The sequence below is a fragment of the Biomphalaria glabrata genome, chromosome 12 (genome assembly GCF_947242115.1).
Source record: "Biomphalaria glabrata chromosome 12, xgBioGlab47.1, whole genome shotgun sequence".
Classification (NCBI taxonomy): Eukaryota; Metazoa; Mollusca; class Gastropoda; family Planorbidae; genus Biomphalaria; species Biomphalaria glabrata.
In genome coordinates this window covers 18,364,896-18,388,219 of record NC_074722.1, presented here as the reverse complement: position 1 = coordinate 18,388,219, position 23,324 = coordinate 18,364,896, and the positions used below count along the sequence as shown (strand labels likewise).

Here is a 23,324-nt window from a genome sequence, read left to right as displayed (position 1 = left end):
CGTGAGATGTGTTCATTTGTATAATTAACAATGCATTATTTTGCTAGCCCATCATTTGTATATGTTTTGAATATTATTTATTATTGTTCAACGCTCGTTGACCACTTATTTACAGTTCGGTTATTAAGCAATTTGGTTTGATGTTGTTCTTTGATTAATGCATGAGCCTGTTGAGGTGGAGAACTCCTTTAATTATATCCTCCCCTTGATAAACCCACCATGACACAGGCATCCACTAATCGTTTTTCTTGTTGATCTAAAGAAGCTTGTTAGATCTCTTTAAAAAAAAAAAAATTTCTCTAATCATTTGCACATAATATAAAAAAAAACTTGTTGAACTTACCTCTGGCACCACTGAGAGTGTGTGATAGTTGTTGAAAAAACAACAGCTCAGTATGTAAGAATACACAGAATTTAATAGAAGACTGTTGGTTTACAACATGTGTCAGAAGACTATTGGTCTACAATAACATTATCAAAACAAAACAATTTGTATTTAAATTAGTTTAGATTTATTACACATTTATAATAAGAGGTTACTATAGAATTTGAAATAAATAAATTATACAAATATCAATACAATACCAATGGGAGTAGGAGTAATGAGTTAGAGTATATTCTATTATTCTAAAGACTTGCTGGGAACTTCTTTGTGTGTACTGGTATTTTAAGAATGAAATTCAGCTTCATCAGATAGAAATAAAAGAATGGTCTCTGAAAGAAAAGGTTGATTCTCTTGATGAAAAAAGTGAGGATGATTCTTTTCAAGAAAGGGAACAAGATATAACTGAGGAGAGAAGCCAGATGATTCTCTCATGGAAAGAAGAGTTGAAGATTCTGCTCATGAAAAAAGTGAATCTGACACTATGGAAGAAAGAGAGAAGAAAGAATCTTTAGCTGAACACGAGAAAGAAGTTTCAGAAGAAGAGAAATCACATGAACAGAAGGAAGATGTTGGGGGGTAACTACTCTGATGAATAGGTTGAAGATTCTGAAGAAAATGATGAAGTAGATGATTGTATGTATGTGTTGAAGAAGTGACTAGCTCTGAAATCTTGCTTCTTCAGTGGATGACACAAAATTGTCCCTGATGTCATCTTCGATGTAACTCTCAGGGTTGCTGCTGTCATCAGTATGGTGGATCTCTGAGGAACTTTTGTCCACCAAAAACTCAGAAGCTAACATATGATTAGCTATGTCTTCGATGTAGTTCTCAGGGTTGCTGCTGTCATCAGTATGGTGGATCTCTGAGGAACTTTTGTCCACCAAAAACTCAGAAGCTAACATATGATTAGCTATGTCTTCATTGTAGTTCTCAGGACTGCTGCTTTCTTTAAGATGGGGGATCTCTGAGGAACTTTTGTCCACCAAAAACTCAGAAGCAAATTTTTGATGAGCTATCTCTTCGATGAAGTTCTCAGGGTTGCTGCTGTCAATAGGATGGGGGATCTCTGAGGAACTCTTGTCCACCAAAAACTCAGAAGCAAACATTTGATTAGCTATTTCTTCATTGATAGTTTCTATCTCCCTTCCTACTTCTTGAAGGCAGTCCATCAAGATCTCATCTGACAGCCTAAACAAACATACAAAGTTCACATAAAAATATCTGGACTGTTTAAGTTTTAAAATGTATTTGTTTCTTAGTGTACTATAGTTCAATTTGGAAAGCACAAAAGAAATAAAGTCTCCCCTCAACATTAAAGAGTATCAGAAGCCATAAGAGCTAGCTCTGGACTATCATAGAGAAGTAGAACAAATGCTAGGGTTTAGAAAGATTTGAATCTGGATCCATAAGATTGGAAGTCAAGCATTCTTCATCTTAGAAACCACAAGTTGATAAATGTCTTATTGAGTTTAATCCTCATTCAATGTTTAAAAGATTTTTGTGAGGTGGAATTCTTTTTCTCTCTAAAAGTTCAAATAAAACATCAAGATTGTGTACTTACTCCTCAATCAGCTGCCAAGGATTAAACTTGCCAGTCGGATGGTGGGATATTGACTTCAGATACTTTTCAAACTGTTTTTGATTCTGCACAATTTTTTCAACACTTGTCTGCTTCAGTTTCAACAGTTGCTTCCCCTGCAGTAGGCTGACATAATGTTGTTCACTTCGGACAGGTTCTCTAGGAGTGGCTTCCCTCAAAGGTTTAGTAAACAAAATGGGTTCTTTCTCAACCAACCTGGCAACAAAAATGTTCATTCTAATGATCAATTTATCTAAAATAATAATAATTCCTGCTTGTGGTAAAAATTTTTAAAAAGGCTGCTAAAGTATTTCCATTTAGTCAGAATTGATTTACTTAAAATATTTGCATTTAGTTAGACAGGTATTAAAAAAAACAGAGATATAGTAAGAAAAACATAGAAAAACATTTCAAGTCATCAACTCTTGTGATACAGATTTTCCCTTACTCCCTATAATAGGACAACTAAACATTTCTTGTGTTATCATCTCTTAAACATTTCTTGTGTTATCATCTCTTAAACATTTCTTGTGTTATCATCTCTTAAACATTTCTTGTGTTATCATCTCTTAAACATTTCTTGTGTTATCATCTCTTAAACATTTCTTGTGTTATCATCTCTTAAACATTTCTTGTGTTATCTATCATCTCTTAAACATTTCTTGTGTTATCATCTCTTAAACATTTCTTGTGTTATCATCTCTTAAACATTTCTTGTGTTATCATCTCTTAAACATTTCTTGTGTTATCATCTCTTAAACATTTCTTGTGTTATTATCTCTGACCAGATTTGTCCCAAAGCTAAACTTTTTGCCACTAATTGCACAAAACTGAAGTGATGAGCAGTGACACCACTATAGACAAAATGCTTCAAATGACATATGTCTCACATAGCCTCTAACAACTATCTACTCCTGCCCTTCTCATATGGCTCATATATTGGGCCTAATGAAAAGGTGACCAACTGGTGCATAATCCAATAAGCTTCAGGCTGAAGAGGCTTGTTACTCACTGTTATGCTCCAATTAGAACTATGCCATCACATGCGAGTTCCCACAGCTGCTTGGCGTTACAGACGCTCTTGAAATAACTAAGATACGCTTTTCAAACCTTTAAAACATTTATTTTCAAGGGAAAATGGTCGTCGAGTCTTCTCTCTAAGCGTCTCTATCTTACTTCCTTCCTAGTGTCCCTTAACATGTCGTATTTCCTGTCTAGTTCTATCTACTCTTTTTGTCTTGAGATTAATACACAAAATTACTCTAAATACATATCATAACATCACCTAGGAGAAGAAAAAATCTTAATAAAAACCTCCACAGCCTTGAAGCTTAACTGAAACATGGAAAAAATTTAGAGCTGGTGACTTTTAGGCTCATCGTAGCACACGGTACTACACTCTGGCATATACTAGTCCACTGCTGATCCTAAACTTGACTCAACAGTTGCATTTAGAGGAATAAACTTCTTAGTAGCCTGCAATGTAATGACCATATCCATAGCCCAGCTCCTTATCTTCTCTAAATGTACAAGATGAGCAATAATTGTTTCATGACTGAAGATCATTTTATGAGTATTCAGAGGAATGTGTTCCATAACCAAGGCACAAGTGCTAAAATGATGACTGCAACTATTGCATACATTACTGTTACATTATGGCCCCACGGAAATGCTTTAAAGACCAGCTTAGGCACCAACTTGCCTTAGCTGACATACAAGAGAGAATCTGATTGCATATGGCCTCAGAATGAGACAGCTGGAGGTCACTCACAAAGGCCATGGGATACACATTTAACACCAAAAGAAAATCCACAGACGCAGACAGCAAAAAGAAAATCTTAATTGACCACCAGCGGACAATGGTTATGCTTGCCCTGGATGTGGCAAAATATGTAGGTCACAGCTGGGCTGCGTAGCTACAGGAAATACTGCATTCCTCATTAATTTTCGGACTCAAAGACAAGCCTTATGACATAAGAATAATTATTTTTGCTATTGAACATTGTGTTATTGATCTAAAAACATGTTATAACTTCTTATGCAAGTAATGAGAACTGAGTGGTCAAGTGATTAATGGCTGCTAATATGAAGGTCACAAATTGAAGTCCAACTAGAAGTATCAGGATTTTCTCCAACTTGAGATCTGGTAATCACACCCAGCTCCCAAAGGATCTGGAGAAAGTCAAGTCATTTTGCTGGCATCACAACATCCTCATTTATTGTTCATCTTGAAAAGGTGAACTTAACATAATAAGCCAGCATGGAGCACTACATTGTCAAGGGCTGCAAAACCTGCTTGGCTTACTGAGAGTGGTTCAAGTTCAAACCCTGCTGTAGTTTTGAGATCAATATTTGATCTGGACCAAAGCCATTTAGTATGCTCTAGGAGCATGGAAGATACAATGCACTAGCAATGTTATTAAGATCATGAGGCTATGATGCAAGAAGTTATAGTTTACACTATGAAAAAAAAGTAACTTCCATACAGTGAATTCAACAAGTGAATACAAACCTTTCAGTGTAACCCCTTCTTTCAGTCCAACTTTTGTCAGTCTCAGGTGACCATGTGACATGAGTTTCAGTTGATTTGATTGGATGTTTACCTGGTGAAGTGAAAAAACATATAACTCAATAGAAAGTATGGACATCAAATCTACAAGAAGCCAAGTCTCACTTATCTTAAATGACCAGATGTATAGTAACAGCCTGAGTCTTCATCATGCTCTGGCTATAATTCAAAAAATAGAAATGGAAAAATGGTTTGAGTTCTGGGACAAGTCCCAAAAAGCCTGTGGAGTCTGAGAGTGCATGAGGCGCCCTGACCGCAATTTCCCGTGGTGGAGGCTGTCCAGGCCTGACCAAGCTATTATTGCACATTGCAGGACAGGCTACTGTCCTGTTGGCTAATGCTTCTCATGACTAGGGCCAAATTTTGATTCACTGTGCCCCTGCTGCGGGAGGGCCCCGCTGCGGGGAAGAAGATGAAACCGTGCCTTATATTCTTTTGGACTGGCACAGACTTGCTGATCTCTGTCTCGACAGGTCTAGGAAACCAAAAACTCGCAGCCTGTATAGTGACATGTAATCACTATGTAAGACTGCAGGGTTTCCGTCCAGGGCTTTTGAAAAAGGATTTGAACCTCTCAAACCCTCACTCACATGGAGTTTGATGATGATGATGATGATGATGATGATGATAGTAACAGCCAAATGGAACAAATCAGTCAGGGTACAAACACCTATTATAAAACAAACTTACCTGTTTTAGAATTTAAGTTTTGAGATGAGCTCATAAATTTGAATGTAGACCAGCGTTGTTGAATTTCTTGTTTTTCTCTCTTTAGGAAGGAAGCAAAAATTTATATAATGGTTATAAATGCAATTAAAGTCAAACGAAACATATTTTATAAACTTGTTAACTATCTTGGTAGCCAGGATTGAAAATTCAACTCAGAAGTTGACCACACACCCGTCCTTCTGTTGCCAAGAAACATTCATCTCCAAAGGGAATTAATTTTTTTCCCTTTACATTGTTTAAACACATTTACATTAGAAATAATATTTTAAAATCAAAACAATAACCCCTAAATATTAGCCAGTTTTAGCTTTATAGCTTCTAGTGATAGTAAATGACAAACCTGCATCGCAGCCAGTCTAAACCCTTATAGCTTCTAAGGATAGCTCATCACAAACCTGCATCTCAGCCAGTCTCAACCTTATTGCTTCTAGAGATGGCTCATCACAAACCTGCATCTCAGCCAGTCTCAACCTTATTGCTTCTAGAGATGGCTCATCACAAACCTGCCTCTCAGCCAGTCTCAACCTTCTAGCTTCTAGTGATAGTAAATGACAAACCTGCATCTCAGCCAGTCTCAACCTTATTGCTTCTAGAGATGGCTCATCACAAACCTGCATCTCAGCCAGTCTCAACCTTATTGCTTCTAGAGATGGCTCATCACAAACCTGCCTCTCCGCCAGTCTCAACCTTCTAGCTTCTAGTGATAGTAAATGACAAACCTGCATCGCAGCCAGTCTAAACCCTTATAGCTTCTAAGGATAGCTCATCACAAACCTGCCTCTCAGCCAGTCTCAACCTTATTGCTTCTAGAGATGGCTCATCACAAACCTGCCTCTCAGCCAGTCTCAACCTTATTGCTTCTAGAGATGGCTCATCACAAACCTGCCTCACAGCCAGTCTCAACCTTCTAGCTTCTAGTGATAGTAAATGACAAACCTGCCTCTCAGCCAGTCTCAACCTTCTAGCTTCTAGTGATAGTAAATGACAAACCTGCATCTCAGCCAGTCTCAACCTTCTAGCTTCTAGTGATAGTAAATGACAAACCTGCATCTCAGCCAGTCTCAACCTTCTAGCTTCTAGTGATAGTAAATGACAAACCTGCATCTCAGCCAGTCTCAACCTTATAGCTTCTAGTGATAGTAAATGACAAACCTGCATCTCAGCCAGTCTCAACCTTATAGCTTCTAGTGATAGTAAATGACAAACCTGCATCTCAGCCAGTCTCAACCTTATAGCTTCTAGGGATGGCAAATCACACATTGCTGCAGCATCAGCTTGAACTGTCTTTGTATTAGTTTCTCTGACTGATATATCCAACTGAAACAAATTGATGAGTTTATTAATTTTGAAGTCTGTTACATAATGGTTCTTTAAAAGAAATTGAAAGTAGCTCCCATTGCTTAAGGATAACTATTGCACCTGTTGGTCATTATACAGGTCACACCATTCCCAATTACTAGTAGAGAGTAAAGTTCCCCTTTCAGACCTTGCAATCTATGGGGCAGCTGATGTAAAGGTCATCTGTTTAATGGCCAGAGGCTAATGAAGGTGTCATGTGCATAACGACCAATTGCTTTACTTTCCCCAGTCAGAAACCATTAGAGTAGGCTGGACTCAGGGGAGCACTAAAAATTCTGAAATTTAAAAAATCTGTCTTCACCGAGATTTAAACCCAGAACCTCTCAGTTTGGAAGCCAAGTACTTTGTCACTCTGCCACTACACCCTTTTCCCAATTACTATTTACCAAAAAAAACAAATGAAAAATTCTACTTAGACATAGAATCATTCAGGAAGTTTACACCGATACACTCATTTCAAAATAAACAAATTAACTACTTACAGTTAGAATGCTATAAAATTAATTAATATTTGTGCAATTTAACAAAATTATGAGCTAATAGTTGTATATGTATGTATGTTTACCATAATGTCCTCATCTCTAAGTGTAGTCTCTGTCCTGTCAGCATAACTACAAGTGGAAGTATCTTTCGAGCTGGAAATGTTAAGACAAGTGCATTCATGTGAATAAATCTAAAATGTAAACATTGAGTGCAAATTTATTTTGCTTTTTACAGTTTACAATTAAATAACTATGATTTATATGTACACTTCTGAGTGAATGACTTGACTAATTGGTTAGTTGGATTAAGTATATCTTAAATAAAATCTAGAAGAAACATTTTTACATAACTACTTACTGTAACTTAATGTTGTCTGCAATAGAACTGGAAATGTCCTTTTAAAAATATAGATGAAGATCTAATTAAAGCATTGTCAACAATGGTGCACCAAGTGTCTAAAAACAGTAAGTCACAAGTCATAGTCCCTGACCCTCTGGTGTCAACAGTCACCTCTGTGCTGGTTTGGTATAAACATTTGTTATTTAAATCACTAAAACCAGTGGCTAGATTTTTTTTTAAAGTGTGCCCAACTGTGATGCAAAATGTATCTAGTTGTCAGGTTTTCAAGTCTGATTAAAACACTGCTGAACTAAAATAAAATCACTATAATTATAGTTGCTATAAATTTAAGATATAAATTTATTTTATTTTTTTAATTTAGCAAAGCAAACCATCTTAGTAATATCCTCTTTATTAGGTAACTAAATGAAAAAAAAGCAACTCTTTAATGCACTTACTTCTGTATATGACTCATCTTGAAATATTTGTCTGTAAGAAACAATTAGAGCAAACGTATTCAATGACACACAAAGAATTAATTCATTCTATAAAAGTAGCATTCAGTAATAGAAAGTACAGAGGAACTGTTAAAAAAAAAAAAAGAGAACTATTTGAAGGATATAATAATATAATTTTTTAACAATGCAGTCCAAACACATATATTTTCATTATCCCATAAGCTTATAATTTAATTAGCAAAGATGTAAATATTGTCATTCGCCCAGATGCTTTTCCTTTTAATATAAAAAATATTAAAGCCCAAATAAAAATAAAAGAAGGACCATATTCACTAAATAAGAGAAGAACCATATTAAGCTGGACTAATATAAAAGCCAAAGTTGAAAGAGTTGATGAATGATGTTTTAAAAAATGTGGTTACTAAGTTACAAAGGAACTGAAGTATTGACCTGATGTCTTCATTGTTTAAGCTCTCAACATAGAAAGGTGAGCTGGTGTTGGAATTCAAATCTGATGCCACTATTGGAGAAGTTCCAGTTGTCTGGTATCTCTGTACACTTACTGTCTGCTTTTTGCCAAGGTCAAAGTTCACATCTTTTATATTTCTGTTGAGTATTCAACAAATTAAATACTCTTCCTGCCTAATTACTCTTAAATTAGTAAAATTGTTCTTTGATCAACACAATCTTAACTGGAACAAAGACATTTTACTAACAAACCTTTTTTTTATAGTAGAAATGTGACTCTCCCTACAAAAAGTGCTGTTTGTTGTTTTGTTTTCTTTCTAAATTTATGTTGTTTGTATTTGCAACTATGTTATTATTATCGTTGCAATGCTATGGAGAAAAACTATATTTGTCAAACTGAATATCCATTTGTTTCGACCAATAAAATTATCTTAACTCTATTTTATCTTAACATGAGATCATTTCAAGTTATTCTTAAAACAATTAAAACAATTTAATGTTGATTTCAACAATCATAATTGCAATAGAACTCAGTCTCTGTCTGAGCTAGGGATATTTCACTCTACATTGCTACTGATATAAGAGTCTGTGAATTTTTTACCTTCTTTAAACCCAATACACATGGATTTATATGTTAGGGTTTAATATTTATATTAAAAAAATCTTGTATTTCAAAAGTTTTTTTCATTGTTCGTAATGCAATTGAGCTGAATTTGATTGTGCAAAACATTATAATAGCATTTTAGTAACTTGTTTTTAAAAAATATATAATTTTGAATTAATCTTTTTGTTTAACTTTTAAGAAAAACTTGTACAAATAACAACAACAACAACAAAAAAAAGACTGCAATCTGAAGTTTGACTTTATGCAAATCTAAATGTTAGAAATAAAAAGAAATAATTGATAAACAATGATAATAATGAATACTACTCATTGGCAAATTAATCAAGAGATTCTAGGGATACTCTGTGTTTTTATAGGACTCATTCTTGTTCCCTTAGTATTTAGTGAATAAAAACTCAAAAAGGCCACACACAAAAATAGAAGTCAAAGTATTAACTGGGTAAAAAGAAATGACAATAGCATGCCTACAAAAAATGTCCAAAGGTTGTTGTACTCTGATGATCAAAAGGTATTTGTAAATAGTTCAGTTCACTTCACAATACATGCACACCAGACCAGCTATGTCAAGAAAATGTTTTAAAATATAGATAGATCAATACAGAACAAAAGGATAGATTGCTTGAAGAATGTATTTTTTTTTTCACAAAATGAACTTTCTTACTTGATTCCACCTTCCAATGTTTTCATATTGCCAACTGCAGGTTTGTCTATCACTTGTTTATTGTGAAAATAGCTTGTGCCTCTCTTGATGGATGGACCAGTTGCTGGTCTTGGATTGGGTTCACTGGCATAGTGTGAATGCTGAGCTATATAAAAAAATAATTTTTCTGGTCATTAAATTCATGTGATAATAAGAATCAAACAATGACATACTTTCACAGTATAAAACTCAATGACTCAAAGAATCACAATATTCCATTATCCTATTGTGTTCGAATTACAGTGACGATAGGCCACTATAGGACAGTTCAGCTGTCAGTATGCAATAATTGAAGAGTTTTAGGATTAAATAAAGATTAAACATGAGCAAATATTAGTTTGTATTATAGCAGGCCATTGCAATGACCATTAGAAACCATCATTCATCTGTGATAAAGTGTGTCTTGATTAAGCAAAGTCTGTGTTGGGAATGGTTTTATAAACACTTCAGAGGTTCCAAAATTTGTTCATGTCATTTCATTTTAATCTTAAACTTCATTACAATCAGTTATGATTTTACAAAATTTATTTTATAGAATAATAATAATTTCAAATAATAAATCTTTTAATCTGAGATAAACTGAAAGAGCCCAAACTTCTTTCCGATAAGATTTAATGAAAGAGAATATTAACATAAAAAAATCATATAATAAATTATTTCAAGGCTGGCAACCCCATTAACAGTTTTATTTTGGAGCTGCATTTTAAAAACTTCTTTAAAATATTTTTCTGCTCTTCCAAAACTGTTTTTATTTGTGAAAAATGTGTGTTTAGAGGTCATAAAAACACAACTATTCTTATTGAAACTCTCTATTCACTAATCCAAGCAAATATTTCTGAACCTGATTTGCCCATGTTGAAAATATTCTCTTTTCCTTTTTTCTGTTGCGCCTGGCGTAGAGTGGGCTGATTTTTGGGAACTTTACTTGCTTTCTTCTGTGCCATAAGAATGACTTGTGGGTTGTCCTTAGTCACAAATATATTTTTATCCACTTTGGTATCACTGACCCATGTCTGTCCTGACAGCTTCTTGTCAGCAGTGGAAACTTTCTTTTTGCCCTTTAGGCTCCAGTGGCTGTTAAGATTCTGTAGTGAAAGGAAATAATTTCTTAAAGAAACGGCATGATACATTTTTGACAAATAGTAAAAAATTATTTATCAATCAAAAATGTTTTCTTTAAAATAAATATATACTTTATGGGTTTTGAGCTATAATTTAGGAGAGGACTGGGCTTTAAATTCAGGACTTTGTATGGCCAAATGAAAGATTTATTGTTTTATCATTCAAATTAGATATCTAATATTCTTCGGTTCATAATTGTTTGAAAAATAATCATTAGTTTATAATTATATGTACAAATAAAATCCATAATTTTTTTTAAACTTGTTTGTGATTGTCATTTTTTCATCCATTTTCTGTTGTGTTTTAAACTAATCTAGACTTGCGATATTACTGTTAAGTAATATATCTTTTCTGTTATATTATGTTGGCATACAAGCCAAACATAAAACAGGTTCTAATAGAAGTACATTATATTCAATTAGACACATATTATAAAGCTAGATTTTTTTTTTTAATTTAAATTCAACTCCACTAACTAGACAAGGTTTATTTATGTAGAGCAAAGGATGCTGTCTTAATCTAGCTAATATTACAAGCCCCAACTCACGTCTATTTTATCCATCAGTGTCACAAGCTGCTTCAACTGATCAGAGTTATCCTCCTTATGCATTTCCTGACTTAAGCTAAACAAACTACGCAGCAACAAGTCCAGGTCATGGTAGTGAGAAGGTAAACTAGACTCCAACTTTTGGAAAGGAAGTTGGTTCATGAACATTTGAAGAGTTTTGGTGCAGCCTCTATAAATAGCCACTAATTGTGCTGTCATGTGACTCTGATAAAAAATACAAAAGGTAAATAACTTTTCAATATATTTTTGAGATAGTAGATTTTAAAAAGAGCAAGTGATTTAAAAAAAAAAAATTTTCAAATTAAAGTATTTAGGAAATGTATGAACAAGAGTTAGTTTGTTCTTGAAAGACAAAACCTACTATCTTAAATCTCTAAACAGAAGGATGTGGAAATTAGGATTTCTTATAAAAATACAATTTTCAGCCTCTAGCTGGATGAAAGATTCAGTCTCACAGTTCAACAATACATAAAACCTGTTCACTTATTTCTGTGTTTAAAAACTGATAGAGTGACCTTGCAATGCAAGTACAATGACAAAAATGTTTTAAAAATTGAAACCATTGCAGATACCCACAATGTCAGGTGGACTAAGGAGCTTTATAAAAACAAAATATGAATTTAACATTTTTAGCTATCAATTAAATATGTTTCAAGTAGCCATTACAACCATATGTATATCAGTATAACCAGTGGTTGCATGGTCATGTGGTATATGATCCGGACAGTCATTACCATGGTCCAAGGTTTGAACTCAGCTCACCACTATCCCCTTGCTATCCTGCAGAAGTTTTGGGCTAAGATATAACAATCTTCATGTCTGAAGGAATGTCAGAAACTTTTTAAAATGATCCTACAGATCATAACTTTCAAATTATCAAACAATTATCTTACAGATCAAAACTTTTAAACTGAGACAAATGAATGATTTACTTTTTTCACAAAGTTGTTCATATCACAGGTGGAAACATCTTTCTGCAGCTGCTTCACTTTCTGTGTTAGGTTGTAAACTGTTCTAACACATCTCACTTTGTTCTCCTCTGCTCGATGTTGGGCTCTGTCTGTCGTCTCTTCCTGATACAAAAAGCCATCTTTTTGTTTTCCTTTGGTCTCTGGTACAATTTCAGCACTGTCAGCTGAAAAATAAACATATAATAATAAATATAATAATAATTAAATAATATTTTAGTATGAACAAGTAGCATTTATACCACATAATAAAACAATAACATTGAAAGTTTAATAACAGAGTTCTCAAAGAGTGGTCAACAGGTGGAAATATTAATTCAGTTGTTTTCCTAATGACAAATTTCCCTCAACTTTTAGAAGGAAAACTTTGCATTCACAAATTTAGATTTCAAGATATTTTAAACATTTAGAGCAGTAATGGTTTTGTCTATTTAATTTGAACTTAGAAACAGAAACTGCTCAATGATTTGCTTTTACAAATTACTTTTGCATACAGACATTTCTTTTCTTCTTTTGATTGAACTTGCTGTAGGGGTCAATCTGATATATATATGGTCTAAACTAGCCTAGAATTGTTTAATTTTCAAATTACTATAGCAATATTGTCAAGATATTTTGTGATAAATCAATGTACAATGAAGCGATAAATCGGAATATAATCAAGAAATAAATCGACATATAATTATGTGATAAATCAATATACAATGACAGATAATACTAAGACATAACACGATTTACTGAGTCAGAGATGAAATAAAAGACATTCATGATGGTAAAAGTAGAGAATAATTTATATCATCCTTAATGGTTTCCGATCTATAGTTTAGTGCTTTATTTTTTAATTATTGTTGCTAATTTTGTATGAGATCAGCTTAAATATATTCACTTTGCAAACCCAATTGAGTTAGCAATCATTACAAATGGCATGTTCCCAACTTCTCTAACATCACTTACTAGCTAGGGCTCTCTCCAAGAAATTCTGAAGAATCTGGAAATAATTTTGTATTTCTGATATAAGCCGAATGTATTCATCCTGGCCTGTTGCTACACAAGATATATTCTTATCTAAATAGATAGATGATTCATTGAGAGCTTCTGTAAGAAAAAATAATAAATGGATATTATTTAATGGCTCAAACAAAATTCTGGTAAAAAAAAAGAATTAAAATCTTTAAAATTCCATAAATGCTCTTTATATTGATCTCTGTCTGTTTTTTTTACAATACTTTTTCATTGTCTTCTTCCAAAAATGCTTTCTACTTTACACCCAAAACAATTATTTTAGTTTCTAATTTTGATTTATAGTGCATTTAATTATGACCTAAATTTATACAACTTTGTAATTTAACAAAAAAGAGAGACAATTGTTAAATGGTGAATCTAATATAAATGTGTTTCTCTGTAGATACGCAAGATTACATAATTTAGTTGTCGATTAGTTAGTAAACACAAACTTGGTTTCTGAGGTGGTGGTGTTGAAACTGCTCCAAACATACGATTTTTTTCTGCCTCTTTTCCAGTGACAGGATGTTGAAGTCGCTGTCGCTTCATATAGGACTTGTGATGTAGATGGCAGGAGTGCTGAGGTGAGGAAGGTGGCTTACTTTTTGTCACTGTTGCTTCATGTGAAGCCTAGATAAAGAGCAGTAGAAACACAGTTCTAGTTTTAACAAATTTTTCTAAGGTCACAGTTCTTTGACTATGTGAGAGTATGACCCTAGTGAGGTCAGAAGGAAAGGAAACATACTTATTTAGTGAAGTTTTATACATTAGTTTACTAAACAGAGCACATATACATTAGTTTACTAAACAGAGCAAATATACATTAGTTTACTAAACAGAGCACATATACATTAGTTTACTAAACAGAGCACATATACATTAGTTTACTAAACAGAGCACATATACACTAGTTTACTAAACAGAGCACATATACATTAGTTTACTAAACAGAGCACATATACATTAGTTTACTAAACAGAGCAAATATACATTAGTTTACTAAACAGAGCACATATACATTAGTTTACTAAACAGAGCACATATACATTAGTTTACTAAACAGAGCAAATATATATTAGTTTACTAAACAGAGCAAATATACATTAGTTTACTAAACAGAGCACATATACATTAGTTTACTAAACAGAGCAAATATACATTAGTTTACTAAACAGAGCACATATACATTAGTTTACTAAACAGAGCACATATACATTAGTTTACTAAACAGAGCAAATATATATTAGTTTACTAAACAGAGCAAATACAAATTTTTTTAAACATTTAAAAGTGCTGTAAAAATTATGCTATAAACTGATAAAAATCTTCTAAACATTGGTTCCAAGTTACATCAATGGTAAAAGACATTTTTGTACTCAAGTTTATAGAACAATTTGGAACATAGACAATGACCCCGAGTATATAGACCAAGTATATAGACAATGGCCAAATATATAGACAATGGCCAAATATATAGACAATGGCCAAATATATAGACAATGACCAAATATATAGACAATGACCAAAGTATATAGACAATGACCTAATATATAGACAATGACCAAAGCATATAAACAATGACCGAAGTATATAGACAATGACCCAAGTATATTAGACATAGAGAGATGGGATGTGTAGCTGAGAGGCTTAAACCATTTGGCTGCCTATCAAGGGGGCTTGGCTATCTATCAAAGGGGCTTGAATTCTACACCTGAGTTGAGCAGAGTTGTTTTTGCTGATCCTAAAGGCAGCACAGAAAATCTTCTCCCAGATACTCCCTCCCCCTCACAAAGAAGATTGGAAGAGAGCTCTGAGCATGCTTTAAACATGAAGTTGAGCTATTAAAAAAAAGCAAATAAAATGCACACAAGCAAAGCAACCCCTCCTGACCCAATAGCTCTTTTTATAGGCTTTCTTTAAGCTATTTATAAATAACTATATCTATGAATTCGGCTTCATTCTTTATTAAACGAAATTATAAGTAGCTCTGTATATGAATATGACTTTAAGAACCTGATTATACAACTATATATGAACCTGATTATACAACTATTTATAAACCTAATTATACAACAATTTATGAACCTGATTATACAAATATTTATAAACCTAATTATACAACAATTTATGAACCTGATTATACAACTATTTAAGAACCTGATTATACAACAATTTATGAACCTCATTATACAACTATTTATGAAACTAATTATACAACTATTTATGAACCTGATTGTACAACTATTTGTGAACCTGATTATACAACTATTTGTGTACCTGATTATACAACTATTTGTGAACCTGATTATATAACTATTTGTGAACCTGATTATACAACTATTTATGAACCTGATTATACAACTATTTGTGAACTTGATTATACAACAATGTATGAACCTGATTATACAACTATTTATGAACCTGATTATACAACTATTTATGAACCTGATTATACAACTATTTATGAGCCTGATTATACAACTATTTATGAACCTGATTATACAACTATTTATGAACCTGATTATACAACTATTTATGAACCTGATTACAGAACTATTTTAAACCTGATTATAAAACTATTTGTGAACCTGATTATACAACTATTTGTGAACCTAATTATACAACTATTTATGAACCTGATTAAACAACTATTTATGAACCAGATTATACAACAATGTATGAACCTGATTATACAACTATTTATGAACCTGATTATACAACTGTTTATGAACCTGATTATACAACTATTTATGAACCTGATTATACAACTATTTATGAACCTGATTATACAACTATTTATGAAACTGATTATAAAACTATTTGTGAACCTGATTATACAACTATTTATGAACCTGATTATAAAACTATTTGTGAACCTGATAATACAACTATTTATGTACCTGATTATACAACTATTTATGTACCTGATTATACAACTATTTATGTACCTGATTATACAACTATTTATGTACCTGATTATACAACTATTTGTGAACCTGATTATACAATTATTTGTGAACCTGATTATACAACTATTTATGAACCTAATTATACAACTATTTATGAACCTGATTATACAACTATTTGTGAACCTGATTATACAAGTATTTATGAACCTGATTATACAAGTATTTATGAACCTGATTCAACAAATATTTATGAACCTGATTATACAAGTATTTATGAACCTGATTATACAACTATTTATTAACTTGATTATACAACTATTTATGAACCTGATTATACAACAATTTATGAACCTGATTATACAAATATTTATAAACCTAATTATACAACAATTTATGAACCTGATTATACAACTATTTAAGAACCTGATTATACAACAATTTATGAACCTCATTATACAACTATTTATGAAACTAATTATACAACTATTTATGAACCTGATTGTACAACTATTTGTGAACCTGATTATACAACTATTTGTGTACCTGATTATACAACTATTTGTGAACCTGATTATATAACTATTTGTGAACCTGATTATACAACTATTTATGAACCTGATTATACAACTATTTCTGAACCTGATTACAGAACTATTTATGAACCTGATTATAAAACTATTTGTGAACCTGATTATAAAACTATTTGTGAACCTGATTATACAACTATTTGTGAACCTGATTATACAACTATTTATGAACCTGATTATACAACTATTTGTGAGCCTGATTATACAACTATTTATGAACCTGATTATACAACTATTTATGAACCTGATTATACAACTATTTATGAGCCTGATTATACAACAATTTATGAACCTGATTATACAACTATTTGTGAACCTGATTATACAACTATTTGTGAACCTGATTACAGAACTATTTATGAACCTGATTATAAAACTATTTGTGAACCTGATTATAAAACTATTTGTGAACCTGATTATACAACTATTTATGAACCTGATTATACAACTATTTGTGAACCTGATTATACAACTATTTATGAACCTAATTATACAACCATTTATGAACCTGATTATACAACCATTTGTGAACCTGATTATACAGGTATTTATGAACCTGATTATACAAGTATTTATGAACCTAATTATACAAGTATTTATGAACCTGATTATACAAATATTTATGAACCTGATTATACAAGTATTTATGAATCTGATTATACAACTATTTATGAACTTGATTATACAACTATTTATGAACCTGATTATACAACTATTTATGAACTTGATTATACAACTATTTATGAACCTGATTATACAACTATTTATGAACCTGATTATACAGCTATTTATGAGCCTGATTATACAACAATTTATGAACCTGATTATACAACTATTTATGAACCTGATTATACAACTATTTGTGAACCTGATTACAGAACTATTTATGAACCTGATTATAAAACTATTTGTGAACCTGATTATACAACTATTTGTGAACCTGATTATACAACTATTTGTGAACCTGATTATACAACTATTTGTGAACCTGATTATACAACACTTCAAAAGAAGAAAGACACATGGAGTTCTTTCACTTTTTAATTTCTGGCAAAAAAGATGAAAGAGAAATAAAACTCATATTGTTCCAGAGAATACATTTTTTAAAAATAGGATGAAAGAAGACCAATGACCAGTCCAGACAGTTTATGTCCAAGATATTAAGTGAACACACAAAGAAAACGTGGCAGGTATAGGTGTAAAAAAAATTAGCAAAATATAACAATTCATTTGATGCAGTTATTATTTTCTTTGAAAATCATCAAGTTCATATTTTGTTTACTAGGAAAGAGCTCAATTATCTTTAAGTATTATCTTTAATAAAAACATCTGCTGTTTTAAATATAACAAATGTCCAAAACCTACCTCATTCCTGGTTTGCAGGTTTCCTCTCTGTATGTCTCTTCTAGCAAGCTGCGTCATAACTGACATTGTCTCTTCAAACAGATGTGAATGATCTTTTTTAGAATCATGATTTTCTGTTGATATAAAGTGTGAAAAATACTTTTGTAACCTTCAAACACAAAATCTTTTAAGAAACCCCAGATTCACTATAGAAACCCAGATTCACTCAAGAAAACCCCAGATTTACTCAAGAAAACCCTAAAATATTTATCTGTATGTTTAATGCAAAACTAATGAGCATTTGTGTACCATAATGGTTCTTAAACTGTGGTCCGCAGACCATGAGAGGACCGTAATGGATCTACAGAAAGATGAAAATTGTATACAATTAAAATAATTTTGCTACATTTGATCGGATAGTTTGAATAATGATCAACTTGACCCTCACTACTGTTAAGATGTCTATTACGAACAGTTCTATAATGACCTTAACCAAATATTTTTATCTGTGAATCCTGACTTGGCCCGCAGGACATAGCTTGCCCATCACTGAACTAGTCAAACTATAATAAATCTGTGCGATTAGAAATATTTTTATCAATTGTTTTTGTTTAGTACGATTTCATGCTTTTAGCTTTCTCAATGCACTATGATCCTATCACTAGTTTAGACCAGTTGGGAAAGGGGGGGAGGGGGTATCTGGGTGAAGGCTACTGTGATAGCTTTTAAACTGTATTTCATAAAAAAGAAAATTTTATGACTTGACTTTGAATTCGAGGGTTCAAGCAATGTGCCAGCAAAGAGGTAAATGAAAATAGATAATTTCAAACCTATCTATTGTTAGTTTCAAACTATTAAGTTGAGACATAAAGGGACTAATTCAATTTATAATGCCACATAAGTCAAATACAATTTCTTTCCCTTGTTCAATACCAATGAAATTATTAATTACCAATAATAAATTAACTAATAGGTTAATTTTTTAAATTGATTATTATTTTGTCAGGTACATGAAATAATTGTGCAAAATTTTAACTTGATCTGAGATTGGGTGTGGGAGAAATAATGTGTAAAAAAATTGTACCAGACAGACAGCGAGAAAGACAAACAGAGTTGATATAAGCTTTGTAAATATTAACCTGATGTTCTTAACACACTTTTTCCAGCTATTGTATGGTGACCTGAAACTCTTTCAATATAAATAGGTTGTGGACGATGGAACTGAACTGCTAGTTTATCTGTAGTTATGGGAACATTGAGATTAAACTGAAGCTGGTTTCGAAATGGAATTGAATAGTCAGAGTTCATTTCTGTATTTCTGTGATGAAAAAAAAAAGTCTCCAGTCAATTATTATAAAAATATTTACGGTAGAGTAATTAAGAGTAATTTTTAAAAAGTAATTCTAAGAGAACAGTGTTACAATTAGATCAATTAAAAGATCATGAAAAGTAGAACTATTTTGAAGACTTGTATTGGATCTTATAGCTAATTGTAAAAATGTTTGTAAAATGTTTTACATGTTTCGGATGTTCCTTCAGAGTTGAAGATAATTACTTCCTAGTCCAAACCTCCCGCAGGACGACGGGGGATGGGAGCGGGCAGGGTTTGAACTCTGGACCATCGATAAATCTGAACGACAGTCCAGAACGCTAACCGCACGACCAGGCAGCCATCCTGTTAACACAGTGTGATAGATGGAAACGGAATCATTTTCTCCCATAGATAATCCATATATATTCTATTTTTGCATTTGTTCAAAATATGGTACTTTGTCTTTGATAATAAAATTTGTCTTTATGTTTTGAATAAATTGTGCTCAATCAAATAAGGAATTACAAGTTTTTTACTCATATGTCTTGGATATTTCTTCAGCCAGGAAAACCATTGACTTAGCAGAGTTTAAGTCATTGATTTTGAAGTAACGTCTGTAATCTATAAGAAGAAGATTACTTTCTTGGCTTATTTTTAATTATTTGAGACCTGATGACTTTAAATGTATTTTGCTTGTATCTTTAATTTTAAAATCAAACTAATTTTAATAACAAAATGCTAAATAATGCATAATATACATTTTATGTATCTTTTAAAATAGTTATTTAAAAAAAAAAACATCCTTAAATTTAAAAATTGCTTGGATTCACTCAGATTTGTCAACTATTAATTAAAGGATTTTTAAAATCAGTTTTTTAGATCCAAAAGGTACCAGGTAAAACAGGCTGGTGAAAATAAAAAAAACATTTTATTGAATGCTGTTTCTTCTAACTAGATTATTTATAACACACATTTAACATATATATCATTATATACATGGCTGGATTTATGACTGTCATAGACTGTGCACCCTTAAAGGGATTTTTATTAAGTAAAATTAAATTTGCCTAGTAGATTGTATGCACCTTTATAATAACCCTGCCCAGGGAATTTACTTATCTTATAATTTACAGAGGTAACTTCAAAGAGAAGATAACTATGTCTACGTGTGTGCATGTGTTATTCTAGTCACGCAAGTTAATTAGAGACTTAAACTCTGTTAAGTTGATGGTTTTCCTGGCTGATTTGAAACCCATTCCCTGCTCTAATAGCACTAGAGCAGAAGGATAACTTGTATGTATTAGTCCTAGCATATGGAATAACAAGTCATGATTCTGTGTTTTATGAATTTGCTGCTACTTTACTTTTTTAATCTGAATTTTCTGCCCTGAATGGTCTCTAAATTTAGTGATTTTACTAATGATGTTACTCTAGTCAAAAGTGAATATTTATTTGTTAAAAATTTTACAGCTCTATTTTGCATCTGTTGCAGTTTTTTTAAATGTTTTCTCAAGTTGACGAATCCCAAGCACAGGACACATATTCTAATTAATGGATGTCAACCTCAGCATTACTAATACAACAATAACAATATAGATGAAAACATGAACAGCATTCACATTCATAACTTATACACACACACACATACATGACCAAAGTGCCTAATGAATTAGGCTTTCTATGTATTTCTGGGTGATGGCAAGTAACATTGAAACACCCTGACTGAAAGTGGAATAAAGAAGTTTTTAACTCTTTCTGTTCTAGCCTTAATGAGGCTAAATGTGTGCACCTTGTCCAGGTGAAGTCAAATTTTAGTTTTATGTTCATGTTTGATTTCTAAAAATTTCTTTTAATAAACCATAAAGCTTAGTTTAATTTTTTTTTATTTTTGTCAATGTGGAGATTCCGTGATAAATTTTCATTTTTTATAACACCTCGATACTTTGAGTACATGTATGTGGTTTACCATGAATAAGGTAATTAGTTTTTTATTTGTTTTAATTTTTACTCTTAATAGTTAGCATTTTTTTGGTGGAAAGACAAGTTCCAATCGGATTCCTATTTTCTAATTCTCTTATTAAAATTTCAGTATTTTTTATTGTTCTATATAATATATAAACAAATTGTCTAACTTTTGTTGCTGAACTAAAGCAATTTATATATAAATTAGAAAAACTTTTCCATGAGGTACACCTGAGTCAGCTGAGTTTACTGTATTGGTGTTGATTTGGAGCCATATATTATATAACAGATTGTTCTCTATCAGTAATCAGGAAATCCAGAGTCCACTGGTGAATGTAATAGACCAGTAATGACAAAATATTTTTTTAATTAAAAGCAAGCTATGGTGTTGAACTTTGCCTTAGAAAAATATAGTCATAATAAACATCTATTTTTTCATTATTATCTAAGCCCCTTCAAAAATAAATCTACCATCTACAATAATCTAGACTAGAGATCTTTTAGATAAGATTAAATTAAGATTTAAGATCTAGACTCTAGATCTAGATAATTATGATTTAGATTCTATTCTAAAAAAAAAAAAGTTAAATAGATATAGCTTTTATATAGCGCTACTTTCATGCTCAGACCGCTTTGGTCCAATCTCATTTGTGGACCAGTGGGGGATAGGGTATCTGGGAGAAAGTTTTCCGTGCTGCCTTTAGGCTCGAGTCAGATGTTCAACCTCGAGCCCCCTTCATAAGTAACCAAGTTCAAGCGTACTTGGCCTCTTGACCACGCTTCCCACTAGATAAAAATAAAAAGTTTGTAAGTATAAAATATATATACTCAGCAGTATAGATCTATATAGAAAAGATTTACAGATTTAGACCTACTCACCTAGTATTACTATTACTACTAAAAATTTAGATTTAGTACTACTAAACCTACCTACACCTAGTAGGATCTTCAATCTAGAATCTAGAATGACTTCATCCTCTACCTAACCCTCCTCTACCTAACCGGCCTAACCCTATTTTAAATTTATTTACTATTTTAAAAAAAAAGACTATTATTATATATGATTATATGCAATATAATGCCAAAAATTGAGGCTAAATTAGACTTTATTAGACTCTAGAATGTACTCTCTAGAGAGATCTAATACTTAATACTAGATCTATCATCTAGATGATATCTAAAATAATCTTTACTAATCTACTTACTTTACTTACTAGATCTAGATCTAAATAAATTTATAAATTATATACTAGATCTATTTTTTTAAATCAATGAATTGAATCAATTAATGAATTATGATGATGATGATGCATGAATCAAAAAAGGTTTTAGGTTACAAAATGAAAATGAATGTCGTCAATGGACAATCATCTCAATGAGACTGAGAGTACTGAGACTCACTCAATCAACTCAATGACTTCAGTTCAATGAGATGAATTATCATTAAATTCATTATGAATAGTTATACTAGAGTTACTAGAGTTATACTATAGACGTTATAGTATAGTATAGAGTGAATAGGGTTGTTTAAGTTGTTAATTATCATTTTTAATGATTTTTAGATATAAAAAAAATAATGACATATTTTATTTACATAATTATAATATCAATTATGATAATAAATCATAAATAATACATAGACTCTATCCATAAATATGTAGATTACCTCTAGATCTAGTCTTCTAGAATCTATAATATATTATAATATTGATCTAGATATCTAAATAATCTATCTATATAAATCTAGATATCTAAACTTGATCTAGATGACCATAAAGATAATCATAATGTAGATCTACAGTTAGAATAACAAGTTAGAGCTTGACACCAAATTATAAACAAAGGTATTTGTTGTT

At 31.8% G+C, this 23,324-nt stretch overlaps 1 protein-coding gene across 5 annotated transcripts; it reads right to left on the bottom strand.

The window, feature by feature from the left end:
* Positions 1-398: 398 nt before the first annotated feature.
* Positions 399-23,315, bottom strand: LOC106078224 (uncharacterized). 5 transcript variants are annotated; one of them, XM_056005204.1, is made up of 19 exons: positions 23,135-23,312; positions 19,713-19,869; positions 19,334-19,512; positions 18,216-18,328; positions 13,807-13,984; positions 13,307-13,447; positions 12,317-12,519; positions 11,364-11,588; positions 10,536-10,779; positions 9,656-9,800; positions 8,352-8,507; positions 7,902-7,932; positions 7,462-7,499; positions 7,187-7,256; positions 6,469-6,579; positions 5,224-5,302; positions 4,477-4,567; positions 1,947-2,180; positions 399-1,573 (listed from the first exon to the last, which is right to left on the bottom strand). In XM_056005204.1, the coding sequence occupies exons 3-19, from the start codon at positions 19,500-19,502 to the stop codon at positions 1,042-1,044; spliced, it is 2,760 nt and encodes a 919-aa protein (XP_055861179.1). In that variant the 5' UTR covers positions 19,503-19,512; positions 19,713-19,869; positions 23,135-23,312; the 3' UTR covers positions 399-1,041. The 5 variants fall into 5 exon arrangements, with proteins under 5 accessions (XP_055861179.1, XP_013094497.2, XP_013094499.2 ...); XM_013239043.2 differs by lacking the exon at positions 19,713-19,869 and having other exon boundaries at positions 23,135-23,315; XM_013239045.2 differs by lacking the exon at positions 19,713-19,869 and having other exon boundaries at positions 23,240-23,303.
* Positions 23,316-23,324: the final 9 nt, after the last annotated feature.

What these genes read in the sequence shown, in the direction of transcription:
- LOC106078224 (XM_013239043.2), bottom strand. Translation starts at nt 19,502, where the DNA reads ATGAACTCTGACTATTCAATTCCATTTCGAAACCAGCTTCAGTTTAAT. An exon ending in AAGTGTGTTAAGAACATCAG is followed by an intron (nt 18,329 to 19,333) that starts GTTAATATTTAC and finishes TTATATCAACAG; the next exon opens with AAAATCATGATTCTAAAAAA. An exon ending in GCAGACAACATTAAGTTACA is followed by an intron (nt 7,257 to 7,461) that starts GTAAGTAGTTAT and finishes TAACATTTCCAG; the next exon opens with CTCGAAAGATACTTCCACTT.